Source organism: Notothenia rossii (assembly GCF_949606895.1).
Source record: "Notothenia rossii genome assembly, chromosome: 3".
In the NCBI taxonomy this organism is placed as follows: Eukaryota; Metazoa; Chordata; class Actinopteri; order Perciformes; family Nototheniidae; genus Notothenia; species Notothenia rossii.
The window spans coordinates 33672525-33689522 of record NC_136901.1 but is presented as its reverse complement, the minus strand read 5'-3'; the positions used below and the strand labels follow the sequence as shown (position 1 = coordinate 33689522).

The following is a 16998-nucleotide window of genomic DNA, read 5'->3' as shown; positions in this document are numbered from 1 at the left end:
TAGAATGATTCAATAATAAGCTTTTTAATCACACAACATGTTGCATAATAATAACCTTTAAAAAGTGGACTTCTAAAGTCACAAAATCCTTTCTGTTTTTATCCGTCATTGCAAAACACTGTTTGGATTCATTACTGAGAGGTGAACCTACAGTGCAATCGATCCATCTCTGTCATCTGCTGGGCGTGGGCTGGCACATCCTGATTGCTTCTCATTTGTTGTTGCATTTTTAGTGACAAGATTGCAATCTCCACAACAGCCCCACTTATTCACTTTGTGGCCTTTGCCATGTGAGTTGTTTTTCCTGGAAGTTAATAATATTTTTAAACTTTTCTCATACATGATGATAGCAAAGGCTTTCTTTTTTCAGGTTAGAAAGATCCATGTACATTTTCTTTTAACTAGAGAAACCCTTGGTAGGATTTGTAAGATGACTTTATCTACTGTAGCAATCAAGACTCCAACTAAGAATTAGTATCATTATGGATCAATCACTTATTATCTTCCAGATAAGTTCATGTGTTTGGTCTATACATTGTGAAACATTAAAGGTGGGGTAGGTTCAGAAACACTTTTTGTTATATTCCATGGAATGCTCTTAACATCCTGATAGCAATGAATATATTAACAATTTGACAATAAATACATTCAAAAATGTCATCTGTGGAAGCCGTGGCGCTGTAAAAAGCACGCCCAATTATTTTCATCAATCGCCAGCCTTCCATCTCGTGCACAAACTTATCTCGTGACCTCATTGGTCATGTGCGCGTTCGTGTGTGTTGGAGGAGGGGCTCTGTAAGGAAGTCTGAAGGAAGAGGCAGATGTTTTTCGGCTGCGTACTTTCAAATTCTAGCGCACTCAAGCTGGTTTCTCCATTCTTAACTACCTTACCTTTGAGAACAAATATGTTTTGAGATTGCTCATCTTGTCTGAACATTAGTCTATATCAGTGTCTCTCAAACCTTTTCATACCAAGGACCACTTAACCAATAAGAAAACACTCGTGGACCACCTAACTCCACAAATATCCAAAAACACATCGTTTTTCTAGAACAGATTATAAATTGCCTGAAAATGGTACAAACAAGTGGCAACATGTGTGATGAAGGTGTTGCGCTGGGCTATATGATGCAATCGAAAGTGAAACTTGAGCTTGCTCCATTGCGGAAATATTTGCGCGAGAGTGCGGATAACTTTAATTTATTTATTTATTTCAAATGTGAAATTGTACCAATATACTCATGGACCACTGGGCCACACTTTGAGAAGCACTGGTCTATATCAAAATGTATTCTGTTTAATATCATAGCATAATAAAATGTAGCAAATATTTATATTTGTGAAGCTAAAACCCGTGGATTTTTCAAGATGTATGACTAAAAAATTACATTAACAATTGATAAATAACAATGATAAGTTGTCACATTTTTGAATATTTTCGGGTCAATTAAATAATCAACTAATCATTAAGCTCAAAAAGGGAGAGCTACATGCATTCAGAGCTTGACATTAGTATCATAAAATACTAAATGCCAAATAACGGTTTTATTTAACATGCAAGTACAATATTTCTAGCACCAAATGGAAAAACCAGAAAGATGAAAGTGAGCTTCCCATCAGAAAAGATGTGACATTATGAGAAAAAGTTAACTGACCAGAGCAGAGGAATTTTTTGGCCTGAGGGCACTTCATGGTCCCTTTCTCCTGGAGCTGCAGCACCGCTGTTCGGAAGATCTTCTTGATCTCCTCCGACACATTCCTCCAGGCCTTGTCATTCTTGGTCTTGGCCGCGCTGCTCGACTCCATCTAAACAGGAAGAGGACCGACACACATCATCATGTACTGAGAGAATGTGGCTAACCATGTCTTGTGCTAAAATATTCTGAAACAAAGGGAATATTGTTCTCTGTTTCAAGTGAGGAACATTGATTTAGAATCAGCGCTTTATGTAGGAACGTTCCTTCTGGCTTTTTGGGGGATTCTGCTCATAGTAGGAGATTTAAGAGCTTCTACAAGTTTCACTTTCATATCCTAATGTTTGTAGTATCATAGAGTGTTGAAGTGTTATCCCACTATCCTACAATCTACAGTTTATATGGCTTTTTATGACTCAAAGCTCAAGGCAACGTTATCATGCTGCTTTTTTTTAAACAAATCTCTTTCACATCATTTATTGTCCCTATAAAGATAAGAAGTTGAAAGTCAGAAACTGAACCCTTTTGTAAAGAAATCCCTTTTACAGCGTAGTTTGCAACTTCTTCTTGGGCTGTAAAGCGTGTTATAGAGAGCTCAAGGGCTGTCTGAGATTAAACATCTTTCCACACAACCTCCAAACAAACTTGCTTTTTCTTTTTCTAATATAAAATAGGTTCCTCAAGGACAGTTTAATTCATGCACCAACAATCTCTATGACAAGAATCCTCTATCTCTTAACCTCTACAGTACGTGGGTAACGCAACATTTGAGGAAGCACTCACAGAGTTCTGGTAGTTCTTAAGCATTTGGGCTTTGGGTTTGAGGTAGTATGCGGGTGGCACTGAGTTTTCATCCCTGCAGTACCACTCCTCCAAGATGTGTGTGTCCATCCCCGCCTCCACAGCTGCATCCAAGATCATCTCAAACTCCGCCGACTCCACCTCCCCCGGCACTCGGATGCTGCCGTACTTTTCCCCCACAAGACCCTGAAGAGAGGAAGGATGGAAAGAAAGATGGAGGGCAGGGAAGGTGATGAAGAGAGAGAAAGGAAATGCGTATAATTACGAGCCTTCAAACTGTTTTAGGGCTCTATTTTTTGGATCAGTGGTGCGGGATGAATACTGGAGTCGCTGCACACGGTGTGATTTATTCGAGGCAATTTTAGAGCCACAGGGCGCAGCTGGGGTGGTGTTGGGAACTCCACCGACCAATTTGGATTATAGCTGCCACCACAATCCCCACTGTGTGTGCACTGTGGTGCATACTGACAGCTCTATCTTGGAAGGAGAAATGCTACACCACACCATATGTACATTTTAAACATTCTTAAAGGGGCCATGTTATGCTTTGAGGTTCATATTAGTATTTATAGCCTCTACTGTGACATGTCTCCATGCTTTCATGTTCAAAAAGCTCTTTATTTCTCTCATGCTTCAGCACCTCTTTTCACCCTCTGTCTGAAACCAGAGCCCAGTCTGCTCTGATTGGTTAGCAGTTGAGTTTTGTCAACCGCTTAGATATGTCCCGCCCCTTGGCCTATCATGTACAATGTGTTGGAGCGCTAGCCAATCAAAGTGCGACTGTTACACTGTGATGTCGTCAAATGTGTTTGGACAACGTACAGCGGTTGTTGGATAAAAATGCAATCTTCCGCCATTCGTCACACACTATCACGTACATATCGCAACATAAACATATCTAAACAACAGAAAATGGCAAAAGAAACGCATAAGAGGTTAAGAATGAACAGTTTGAATCTGTGCTACAAAAATGATACTTTTAAAACTAAATGATGATATAAATGAGGATATATCTGATCAATTACCAAGGAAGCAAATTTACAATTTAGATCAGCTATTAATGGAGTCTCTTTTGCCAATCCCTGCTCATAATTCATTGTTATCATTAAGAAAGAGCTGATTTGTTCTCCTGTGGCACAGCCAGTGTTTTAATGACACACTGTTATGTAAAAGACACAGCCTTGGCCACATTTCCAAATGTTCATTCATTAGTAGTATTAAGGGAATGACCAGATTTGCTTTATATATAGAGCAGATGGGACTGTTTTACATACAAGGAAATGAATGCATTAATTAAAGGGAAGAATGTAGAAATGTGATTGAATTGCGCTTCATTGCTGTAAGTTAATGTTTTTATCACCACTGACATCATCCTCTTCATTGTTATACACCAAAGCCAATACCCACAATCGCTCTCCACAATCTCTTTTTTAGTCAGAAACTAGAACACTCAACACAGTAGATGCATAATTAGGCATCGTCAAATTAAATTGTGGCCTTTTCATCCCACTATTATCTCCCACTCCACATGGCATACACTGTAAGCTCCATTCTTCCCCCTTCGGCATCAACGCACATGCTTTTTGAGTGACAGCCCCTTCAATACCGTCAGAGATGATCTGGGCCATTACCTGGCTCCATCCCTGACGTGCTCTATCAGTCACATTCGAGGACAAAGGGTGCAGAAAAAAAAACAAGAGAATCAGTGGAAGCCCTCCGCTCCATGACCAGCTGATCTTTACTCCATGTGTCGTTATTCAGCTGAAGCCTGGGGGTGAAGACGTGGAGCGAGTGAGGGACGTGGAAAACCACGTTGGTTTGCTCACGGCAATGACACCACAAAGCCATTTCATGTTGGACTCCTCGTTCCCGTGGGAACAGATGCAGAGAACAAGCGGAATCGGACGATGGCATGTGACACGGTTTGTACTGCCTACTCTCAGAACCTACAAACGCCCAGGGTGGACTCACTTCACATTCGTGCAGTTTCATGGCACACGTCTCAGGTTCATTTTGTGGCTTCTTTTGGATTGAGAAGATAGTTTTCATGTGCAGTATCAGTTGGTTTGGAGGAGGTGTTATTTTCACATTGGGGATTGCATTTTGGATCCAAACCCTTCATTTTCATTATATAAACAACCACTTCTCAAGTAAAATAAGACATTACATTTATATTCACTACGCCAAAGGAAGAACAACTATGATTAAAAAAAGATAAATAAGCCCATGCATATGAAAGCATCTGCAGTATAAATTCAGGGTGGAAAGAAAAATGATTCTCGATAATAAACAAACCCCTTGTGACAAGATTACTCATGTACATCCGATGAAACAAGAAGCCTTATAAGAAAAGAGTGCTAAGAGTATCTGTTAGACAGATACAGAAGGAAGAAAGGAAAGGGATTCCCTTCGGTGTGTAACTCTCTGTTCTCTCTTCTTGTCAAAACAAATAGTTGAATAGATAACTAGGGCAGACTGCTCAATATCTGCAGTTGTGATTGACAGGAAAGGTCATGAGCTACATTCAAGCCAAAATGTTTAATATGAGTTTAACTCAGGAAGGGATAAGACACTGCATATATGTGATGCTAAAATATTATTTTCAGTATTTTTTATGTCCCCTAATATGAATCTAACACACAAGCTGTGATTATGAATCGGATAAATGTGCTCCAAACCATTTGTTATTTTTTGGATGGAAAGTGTTCAAATGAGTAAGGCTCTGCTCCCCTTAGTTACTGATGCTACATGTCAAGGTTTCCATTCTGGCACGAAAGCATTTTACAATGATAAAGTGAACAAATGTATCTTTCATGTTTGAAACAATGAGTCTTGATTTCAGCAAATGAACCCAGAAGACTTCAATGACACCCAGATGTTATTAGCTCTAACTAGCTTACTTGCTAAAGTCAAATAAATCATGTATCGAGGTTAGGCTTCCTATTAATTTTTTTGTTTTGATGTGCTTTGTTAAGAATGATACGGATTATTGTTTGCGTCAAATAGTTTGATTCTCTTCAAGTGTTATAAGAAATAAGAAGTGTGATAAGGGCTAACCAAAGTGTGTGAAAGAAACATTTCTCTGGGTAATATCGGCTTGTGTTAGACTTCCCGAAGGCGAATCAAGAGCATACACATTTTAGACTACACTTGTAAATAACTTAAGTAACCTGTAACCCCACATATTAATGCAGTTAAAACGCGTCTTTTGGCTTTTGTAGTGATGCTGGGTGGATATAGCTACTATTTTTTGGTATTGAGCTAGTTAGCCAGACATGCTATATTAATTGCTGTTTCAGGGAGCGGTCATGCAAACTAAGTTACTGAGTGTGTTGTATAGTGCCATCAGTTTTCTTCATGGGCCAACTAGTGATGTCCAACAATTTTAAGGTCATATTTAATTTATATATGTTGTGAAATAACAAAATATAAGACATGCTTTTGTACATGCTCATAGCTCGCCAGCCATCTGTGGAGAACCACGGCAGGGTGCCTCGCTCGGGTCCAAACAAATCTTTAGATCTTCTAAGGACCTGTGACTTGACAGATTTTCAAACCAGCGGCTGCCCCGCAGGTGACCTCCCCCCACCCACTTTTAGATGGCTTTCTATGACTCATGGTGCTGCAGTGAGGTGTCAGTAGAGGACAGAGGCACTGGGCTAAACTACAGTAATGCTGAGAGAGAGTGTGTGTGTGTGTGTGTGTGTGTGTGTGTGTGTGTGTGTGTGTGTGTGTGTGTGTGTGTGTGTGTGTGTGTGTGTGTGAGAGAGAAGTTGCTGACAAAGTCCCTGTCAGGTTGCCTTGCGGTATTATAACAGGATGAATTAAGTGGCTGAGTGTGGAGATGTAGATTATGATAAAAACAAATGGTGTTCCCTAGAAACACATCAGCAGCCTGCAGAGTAATCCACTGTCAGCTTACCAAAGCTGAACTGTAAAATATGTCCAAATATTTGTCTGGTGTTTTTAACATCTTGAAATTAAGACATCTTAAGTGGATAGCAGTGTTACAAGTGACAAGCTGTGTGTTTATATTTCTTTCTTAAGAGGAGAAAAGGGTGTTTTTAGAAGTCCTTATTACATTTTAGGTGCAAAAACTGCAATTCCAGTTGAAGCCTCCCTCCTCCGCCTCCCTCCCCCTTCTGGTTTTTCATTCTTGGAAGGGGTTTTATACTCCCGCTAAGTGCACTTTATCTGATGAGCCAGTTGGGTGAGGCGACTAAGATATTACGCAGCTACAGTACGAATCCACAAATCAATCACTGACGAAGTCAATCAATCAATGAAACACACAGTCAACTGTTCGGATATTTGCTGCGTAAGCTTTGGCACCGCAGAGGGAGAAATGGCTCTACAAAGAAACAGATGATCTGATCAGAGAAATGTTTAATTTCCAGTGACACCCAGTCACAGAGCAGAAGGCCCACCCCATACTACATAATGATATACAGTATGCCCTAATTGTCATAGAAGCCTTTTCTGTTTGTTTTGCGAGAATATAAATGCAGTAACAGTCTGTACTTGCATAAAATGATGCCATATTCCAATAAAAGGAAAAGGCTAGCAATAATGTTTTTCTTCTTACTGTCATCAAATTGCAGAAAAAAATCTATCATGGACACCAAAGCCCCATATAGCTTGTTTACTTGTACTATAGACCTATAATCTATTACAAACGCATCACTGAGCCTCATCAGTGTTGCACTGGGTGACACGTTATGATTACATTACATTACATGTCACATGTTAGACGCTTTTATCCAAAGCAACTTACATACTCAATACTGTGGGCAATCCCCACAGGAGCAATTTGGGGTGAAGTGTATTGCTCAGGGACACAACGACATGCTGACTGCAGGGGGGTTTGAACCTGATCCGAACACCAACGCACAACCCACTGCGCCACACGTTTCCCATCATAGAGTCAATTGTTTTAGTGAATCCCACATAAACCATTTTCTTGCTTTAAATACTCACAAGATTCCTAACTGTGTATTAATCCACTGCAGAAACTCACTCCTTGTTTGAGTAATGTTTTCCTTAAATCGTCAGTGCCTGGCTGATTTAGCAAATGAATGGAGCTTTTATATAAATGAAACCCCAACTCTCGAAGATTTACATCTTCAGTCGGAGCAAAGTGGATTGGGGCTGAAAGAGCTGAAGGGAAGTCAAAGAAAGTATCGAAAGATGGGCTGAACACCATGCTGATTTCAGTCGTGACGAACAATAACTTCGTTTAAATATCAAAAACATCAAGAAAAATTGGTGTTCCAGAAGCAGTGACACAACTGAATTTGTTTTAAAAAGGATATGTTTTCATTTCATTGTGTCTATCAACAGCACACTCAGAAAGTACAAATTAGTATGTTGTAAGGATGTGCAACAAAGCTTCAATCTGGCGAAAATCCCAGGCTTGAATTCTAACAATTTTTGCCCAAGGCGAGGAACATTTTCAACATCTCCCTTTCGTTTAATTATGGCAGTTGTTTGCTGCATTCAAGGATCCGATTATCAATATATTTATTTTGAACGTCTACGTTCACTGAAGACTTCCAGGCTATCACGTTAGCAGTTACATCATGTGCTCACTGGAGGAGGACGTAAGAGCTACTGTATCCTTGACTCTCCTCTAACATGCAGTAAACCTTCTATATGGCCAGTAGAAAAAAAAGAAAGCAGAAGAACTGGATGAGCACGCTGTTCGCCGATACGCGTCCTTGAGGCATTTATCAAGTTTGACTGTTTTCTACATGAGGGAATTTGAGACTTTTGGAAAGCAGAACAGCGTAAAAAAAGAAAGGAAGAAAAAAAACAGTCATGGCTCATTGTCATGCTTAATCTCTGGGTCAATGACACCATCACCATGCCAACCCCTGCAATCGCCATGGAAACGGGCTTTATTGCATCGACAGGTTAGAGAAAAGCCCCCCTCACCCACCAGGTGTGGTGTGTGTGTGTGTGTGTCTTTAACGACCCTGCACTGCCACCTGTCTTGTGTTTAGCTGTGACCTTTAAAAAAAAAACAACCCTTGCTGCAATTGATTCCTACTCATAAAGAAAGAGTGACGTGTCCAATAAAGGCAGCTTATAACAGCACACTGTCTTAAGGCGAATCCTGACACATGCCTACCGACTGAAAATAATTGTGGTTGTTTCGATTTCACCCAAGGACATTTTTCCGATGTCAAGTAATGAGAAAAACCATACAATTAAAGAAAGAACTGACATTTAATTCCCTTTTTTCTACTGCCTTTTTTCTCTTAGAAGTCACAAAACATGAAGGAGATAAGACTAGATTCTGTTGAACAGCCCATCACTAATTTGTTGAAGCAAATGAGGAGAGATGTGGGTGCCAAAAGAAGTAGGCCTATAAGGAGGTTTCTAGTTGTTGCACAGATCCTCAATGGCTGGTAATCTGCCAGCTACCATCCTCCCCTACTCTTTTCTCTCACAACGATAATCAATGTCATTTAGCTTTTTAGGACATTTCCATCTGTCTTTGTCCCTTTTTTCCCCACTCTTATCCGTGCACCGGGCTCTGTTGTTGTGGCTTCCTCTTTGAAGTCTCCCCTTACTGCCATGTGGCTGTTTGTATACGGGTGTGTGTGCATGTGATAGCTGGGGGTGACACTTAGGCAGGTGGGCACCTTAATGAGTGAAGGTGATGACAATGGTGGGTGTGTAGAAACTGCGAGGGGCTGCATGTCAACAATTCAGACAAAGTACAAAAAAGAAAATTGCACAGAAGAGAATGGGATTTTCCTAAACACACACACACACACATACACACACACACACACACACACACACACACACACACACACACACACACACACACACACACACACACACATACACACACACACACACACACACACACACACACACACACACACACACACACACACACACACACACACACACACACACAGACAGACAGACAGACAGACAGACACACACACACACACACACACACACACACACACACACACACACACACACACACACACACACACACACACACACACACACGGTGCAGAACCTGCGACACAAACTATTTCTGCTGACGTTTTCCCTGTCCCCACATAGATATCTCGGTCTACAAACCTGTTAAAAAATAAACAATGGCTCTCCGGAGATGTCCCGGACAACCCAGAACTGTCATAAACGAGGATCCAAGTCCCTGATCAAAGCCGCTCGGAGCTCGGAGGAACCGGGGCAGCAGCTGCCTCTGACAGCTCTGGATGGGACTTCTATTGTGGTCTCCTCTGCATAAAACCCTTCATTTACCCCCGAGACGGACGAGTAGAATATGCCATTAAAGATTTAACCAGCCAGATGGGGAGGACATGCAGTATAGATGTGTGTGTGTGTGTGTGTGTGTGTGTGTGTGTGTGTGTGTGTGTGTGTGTGTGTGTGTGTGTGTGTGTGTGTGTGTGTGTGTGTGTGTGTGTGTGTGTGTGTGTGTGTGTGTGTGTGTGTGTGTGTGTGTGTGTGTGGAGGAGTCCGTATCACCCCAGATTCAGACTACATGACAGGGAAAATACCATGTGTGTCAAAATTGTGTGTGGGTGTGAAAGCAAGAGAGAGAGGAAGAAATGAGGACAAAACAACAAAGGGCTACCTGAGTTTGTGTGCCTACTTTCTCTCGGTGTGTTTTGTGTTATTGCTTGGGGTCATTGGGGGTTAAGACGGTGAAATTGCAGCAGGGACAGAGGGCAGGGAGGCTGATGGGAATGAATGAAATTCACGCGGCATGTGCAAACACCAAGCCAGCAGCACAAAAGAGAGAGCGCAATGCTTCTTTTCAACTCAGATCTGGTCATTGTAGTCCAGTTTAGGCTCATTGAGCTTACATTGTACAGCACACACTGTCTCAATGGGTTTTAGAGGCCATGAAATCAAATGTAATTTAACACAAATAAAACTCAAGACAAGTCTTCTAGCCTTCCAGCATTTTCAGCTACCAACTTCTATAAGTGCAGGGGTCAATGCCAAAGTATTCAGGAAATCTTCGTAAGAACTACACTAAGGGAAGAAAAGCGTGTACAAACAGTAGATTAGGTGAAGAGATGACAATATTCAACAATACCTGCATAAAGAATGTATATACTTTTACATGTTAGAATAGTTTATACAATACTTTATAATAGCTTTATATTTTCAATCGAATTCCTCTTCCTTGTGTTTAAGTGATCCCGTTATATGTTTTAAGTGTTTATATTTTTAGCCAAACAAATCACCTTTTTTCTGCTGCACTCACATGACACATGAATCAAACGCAACCTTAGGTAGAGGGTGGTCTTTTCAAGCTGTCTATGCCCCGCCCACTTTTATGCCCACAGTGCTGCAAACACTTGTTGCTGCTGCTAATATAGCATCTCCAAAAGAAGCTAGCTAGCTGCTAACACTTAGATGTTGTACCTTCAAAGAAGCTTAAAGGCTAACCTGTGTGTGTTTATGCCACACTACCCATGCAGCTACAGGTGTTCCCTGACTCTTGAACTGTTGGAGCCATTTCATGCCAAATGTGGGATTTTCCTCTCTGTGATGCCACTGTTTGGAACCACAACTCATCACTAAGGCACATGTGTCAAACTCAAGACCAGGGGGCCAAATAAGGCCCTTGGTGGATTTAAGTTCGGCCCGCAGGATAATTTTTAATTACTATTAGATCTGGCCCGCCGGTATATTGCACGCACACCTTCACTCAATCCTGAGGATCTCCTCAGCTCAGAGCCTGAGCCCAAACATTGATGAACTTGCACCCAAGATGAGATGCCAAGTATCTGGCTTGAACTAGCATCAAAGAGCAGCACACTGAGTTTCTGCACTTTGTTTCTTGAGACAACAGGGCATGTTTGGTGTTTTCTTTGAGGGAAGTAGTTTTTTTGAAGCTGTTGTTGGCCTGTGGAAAAATGTAATCATAAGAAAATCTGCAGATAGAGCCATAAGAAATGAATGCAACTGATTATTTAATGTTTAATGTTGTTTTTATAGGCAATAATTTAAGCTTTGTTAGTTCCAGGTTTAATATGTGCAATAAGTTCATTTAAATACGTTTTGCAATAAACATTGAACCAGTCCGGCCCTCGACTAGCACCCATTTTTAAATGTTGGCCCACTCTGTATTTGAGTTTGACACCCCTGCACTAAGGTAAGTCCCTACATTTGCTAAATACGTTAACATATATGAAGAGGTGTCTTGGCTCTGTTCTAATGTGTGTTTGGTGATATCAAGTTAGCTGTTTTATACAGTTTCTGCAGTTTTTGTGTTGTAATGGCTTCTAATTTCTAATACAATCATGTGGCTTTGTAAATGGTGTTTTTTTTCAATTTGATTTCCTTTGTTTGTTGTGATGCTGGCATGGGCATTTCAAAATGTCTTGTTGTGGGTTGATAGTGATACAGTTGGAACATATAAACTGAGGTTTATGTGTGCTTGTGATGAGTTATGAGCATTGATGCCCAATTTGAACTATGCACACACTTTGTTTTACGTTAATTTAAAAAGAGTTTAAAACTAAAATCTTTGCAACAGCTAAACAAAAACCCTTTTTAAACCTGTGGCATCTTGTGCAGGGACATACTGTAGTTTCTGAAGCAGTTTTCCTTTCTAGAAAAAAATAATCTGGAGCCAGTAATACTTTCCTGATATAAGGAGCATCACTCCGCTGGAAATAAGCCAGCCTGAATCATTAAGCTGTGAATGTTTTGCAGTGAAAAATGTGTTTGTGTGAGAGAGGAAGCAGTGTATACGCCAAACTCAGCCTGGGGAAGGAGATTATGTTCCCTTGAGACCAGCATTTCTGTCCTACCCATAATGCATTACGTCTCCTTGTGATCTCTCACCTAATTTTCAACCCCTAGAAACGGATCTGTTCTTTTTAAATAATTCACCATCAATTTGTCTCCCTGTCGTATTTCCCCCTCTTCTCTGTGATCTTCGTCCTTCCTTGTGCCTGACTTTTCTTTTTTTTTATGTGGCCTAAAATTATCTTAAATATCAACGACATGTCAGCCGTAATTACGTGTCATGCCACTCTCTCTCTCTTCTTGCATAGAGCTTCACATAACTCATTCATACAAGTGTAATTTTAGCAGTGCAAAACGATTTAGAATCTAATGTCATGTTTTGAAGTTGTTTCACTCTTGTTGCAGTTTGTTATCGTGAACGTATCACCAATTAGTCAGGCAGTTTGTTGTAGTTATTTGCATTTGAGCACCCTAACAAACCCATAGAGCTGTTACCAAAACACTGCATATGTGAAAGAAAATATGAAAAAAAGGATTGTACATCATCTCAAATGTCATAATATTGAACACAATAGAAAGCTACTCTCCTTTCAGTGTCATATTCATAAAAAGACTGCAAGAAAAAAATGATTTCCTTCTTATAGGGTTATTTCACATGGGTATAAAACCTTTAAAATTACGGGAATAATCCGGCTTTAATGCTATATATCAAAGCCATGCAATGAGATAGACAGGGATGACGGGGGAACACTGATTCAGATTTAACAGATTTTCTGGACACAGCAATTTGAGCAGTGATAATATTCAGACTTTTAAAATCCACTTTATTTCTAACTGTTACCTGTGTGTAATACTTACAACAAAACATGGTCCCGCTGACGTCTTTAGACATTCCTCCAGGAGCTTCATCCGGAGTCTCTGCAGATCTGGACTGTCCCACTCCTCTGGGTCCGTGCCCCAGTACAGGTCCACCACCTAGAAACACACACACACACACACACACACACACACACACACACACACACACACACACACACACACACACACACACACACACACACACACACACACACACACACACACACACACACACACACACACACACACACACACACACACACACACACACACACACACACACACACACACAGGCAAAGAGTTATGTTTCTGTGTACTAATGCGAGCAGGAAGATAAATTGGATGTATTCACTGTGGCCCATTTTCTCTTGATCTATCTCCTACACCTCTAAATAGTAAATATTTTGTCATTATATGTTAATAATTTCCACTATACACACAAATAAATAGCACAACCACCTCCCTAAACTCCCCAAAGAGCAAGTTATTGATAGATTCTCCTTCTAGGAAACAAGGTTAAACACTTGCTGTTTTACAGAGAGGCTTTGCTCTTTTATCAGCAACATGAATTTAAAGAGGACTTATTATGCTAATGTTCAGGTTCATATTCTGTGCCTCTACTGTGACATCTTTACTCGCTTTAATGTACAAAAAGGGGCTGGGCACCGGCTCTGTTGTGATTGGTCAACCACTTGGAGACGTCCTGCCCTCAGCCAGTAACATACAATGTGTCGCTAGCCAATAGAAGTGTAACATGGTGATGTCACTATGTTACAGAAGTAAACAAAGGAGTCCAATAGAGGCATTTCAGGCATGGGGGGGAGGGGGGTGGGAGTGTGTAGGAGAGAATAGAATAGCTGTATCAATATATATATCATGAAAACGCAAGTTATTTAGGTGAAGATAACTTACTACCACACACACACACACACACGCTCAGTGTCACTGAAAACCACTCCAACACTGCTCATTAAATGCCTGCAGCGAGGAGTGACACACATAATCACACATGCGACAGAGCGGGTCTCCCTCAACACATTTCATTAGAAGTTTTGGCTGTAAACACACCACAGAGAGCGGGTGAGGAAACACACCACGCTGCTGCAGGTTTGGGCTCGTCAAAGAGGACAACACGCCCTCCTACGGGCAGTTTTCTCAGGTTTCAGTCCCCAAAATAAATGTTGCTGCATAATTCTTCTTCTTCTTCTTCTGTCTTGTAGCTATTGATTGTGCTGGTTTGTTTCCCTGGTGGCGAGGAGCAGAGGGTGTGGCGGGGAGATGAGGTGAAGTGATTCAGCAGCTCTCTTCCTCCATGCTCTGCTGCTCAGCTCAACAGACTAGCTAGCTCAAATGAATTTAGTCTGGCAGTGACTGACACATCCGCAGTGTGGCGGAGAACAGAAGTGACTGGCAGCCCTAAATAACCCGATGGCAGTGAAATTGAATGGGACTTTTTAGACAGTCTGGGAGATATTGGCGTGTCCAATTATTGGAGGGAGCGGCAGGAGGGCTGGAGCTGCACCTCAGCTCATCTGCTCAATTGTTTTTGTGCACCCGTGAGCAGCTGTGTTACTCTTGGAAGGAGACATTATCTCACAGCCTCAAGGTGCAACTAACACATATCCTCATTATCAATTATTCCAGTATAGCAATCAAACTTTTAGCCTTGCAGCGCCTGCAAACAAACATGTTCAAAGCTGCATGTTGTGAATGCCAAAAAATGCCAGAAATAAACAAATAATAGAACAATTTACTTTTGTGAATTTCCTATCCTTTAAACCAGGGGTGCCCACACTTTTTCAGCTTGGGAGCTACTTTTAAAATGACCAAGCCCAAATGATCTACCTACTGCCCAATCTGTGTTGCGAGCGCGGGGTGCGCGGGGTGCGTGTTGTGCTAGTGGACTAAATGGCGGATAAACTGTTGCGCGCTAACACTAATTGCCCCTCATACTGTAACTGCATGAACCTGTATGGCACAATACAACTCAGACTGGCTTACCTGTCAATCATCCTACGTCAATCAAGTGGCAAATGCCATAGTAAGGATGGATGATAGGCTAACTTTAATAACAACAAAAAAAGTTTTAAATGTTTTTTTGTTTTTTTCTTCTATTTTTTTCAATGCCATGCGATCTACCCACACTACCCTTGCGATCGACGTATTGGGCACCCCTGCTTTAAACCATATCACAACCATTCAGATTGTGCTGCAACCCATTAAGGCGCCATGTTGGGAGTGGGACCACTTGATTTCTCTCTATTATTATTTATCTTCAATGTTTAACCTTTTCTATGATTAACTATTCATTCTAATGTCCCTAAATTACATTTATAGCCCATTTTAGGTTAATAGTTCGTTTAGATTTGAAAGAAACACTTTCAGCTACTTGGATTTTCCAAGCAACAATTAAAAACCAAAAGATAAGTGTGCTTTCATATTAGACAAATAGGGGAGAAGAAACTAAATGATTGCTGAGTTAACTTATGTTGATTAAGTAAACAATTAAGAGATGTATTGTTTCAGCTCTAAATTATATAAAACAAAAATGTTAGGCATGTGTTCTTCATAAATCACTAAAACAAGTTGTTGGAGATTTTTTTTCATTAGATTGTTTTGTCAGTGCTACAGATTAGACGTAGCCTCTTTCCATTATTCTGAAGGCTTTTACTTTGAGAAGAACCCCCCCCCCACTCACACCCCAATACCCTAACTGTTGTGGAAAACCCATTGCTTAGCCCATCAGTCACTCTGTATCAGTGTCACTAATGTACTTCCAACTTCCAACGCAAATGTGTGGGAGACGGCAATCGGCCCTGTGTTGACAAGGAGCGGAGGGAGGGGGAATGAAGTTAGACGAGAGACCCCCGATTACGACAGCTTTCTACGGGGTTTCAGCAGGTGATTGGGAGGATGCACGGTAATTAAAAGCTAAATGAAGACATTAGTCATATCCACTCACTGTGCGCAAGTGTGAGGGGAGGATACACTGATTTAATGTGCCCCATCACCCACTGTGCTTCACTGGAGTATGGAGGAATGGGTGGAGAAAAGGATGGGAAAATAGTCGAGGCACATTTATCCAAAATCGGCAGGAATTAAGTAAAACGGCGAGTATTTTGGATGGATTAATGAAAGATATTTTTTAACGAGGAGCCCTGGTTGGATGAAGACTCGTGGGGCTTTGGCTGGAATGGTTTCACAGTTTCCTTTTCACCCTCCTCCTGTCTTTTTCTTTCATGCCAACTTCTCCTTCGTCTTTGCTGCTTATCTTTTGATTCCCTCTCCCCCACCCTTTTTCTCCCTCCCACTAAACTAGTGGGGGCGCCTTTTCTTACGTAACAGCTTCTACTAAGCAGCTTTCTAATGCCCTTGGAAGGCATTTGCTTGCGGCGGGTCAAACGCAGGAGAACCCTTTTTTAATTTATTGAATGATAGACTATTAGACTTTGGGATTAGGCCCAAGATGCCTGAGAAGAAAGGGCATGAAATCAGGCGGGGAAAAAGCCAACCAACGGATAGGCAAAAACACAACAGTAAAAATAGATATGGTGCCAACAGAAATATATCTTGAGCTCTTTGCTGCAGGCGGTTTGATCAAGAAACATGAAGTAAATCTCAAAGAATGTTTGATGAATACCACTTTCTAAATGCTCGAGGAAAAAGCAGTTTTTACCAGCAAATCCATAGCCAAATATATTTCTGAAATAGGCAAACAGAAAGGCAGGGATTCCAACTTGAATGGCAGATCTCTTGATGCTATGTTTTACTTAACTGATTTGAATAGTCTGCCTGCCTGGATAAGAGGTCAAACTTCACTTCACGAGTTGATTTTGGTTGTCAATGATGAGTGCTGAGAGGAAGTTTCGCATGCATGCTTTCCAGAAAA

The 16998-nt window shown here is 41.0% G+C and overlaps 1 protein-coding gene across 3 annotated transcripts in view; it reads right to left on the bottom strand.

The window, feature by feature from the left end:
* nwd2 (NACHT and WD repeat domain containing 2) overlaps nucleotides 1–16998 on the bottom strand; it is a 43283-nt gene that overhangs the window by 10799 nt on the left and 15486 nt on the right. For all 3 annotated transcript variants that reach the window (XM_079672442.1, XM_079672441.1, XM_079672443.1), the window contains 3 exons: nucleotides 13110–13226; nucleotides 2478–2681; nucleotides 1656–1806 (listed from right to left, as the gene is read on the bottom strand). In XM_079672442.1, the coding sequence (XP_079528568.1) occupies nucleotides 1656–1806; nucleotides 2478–2681; nucleotides 13110–13226 (472 nt within the window). The remainder of the gene's footprint in view (nucleotides 1–1655; nucleotides 1807–2477; nucleotides 2682–13109; nucleotides 13227–16998) is intronic.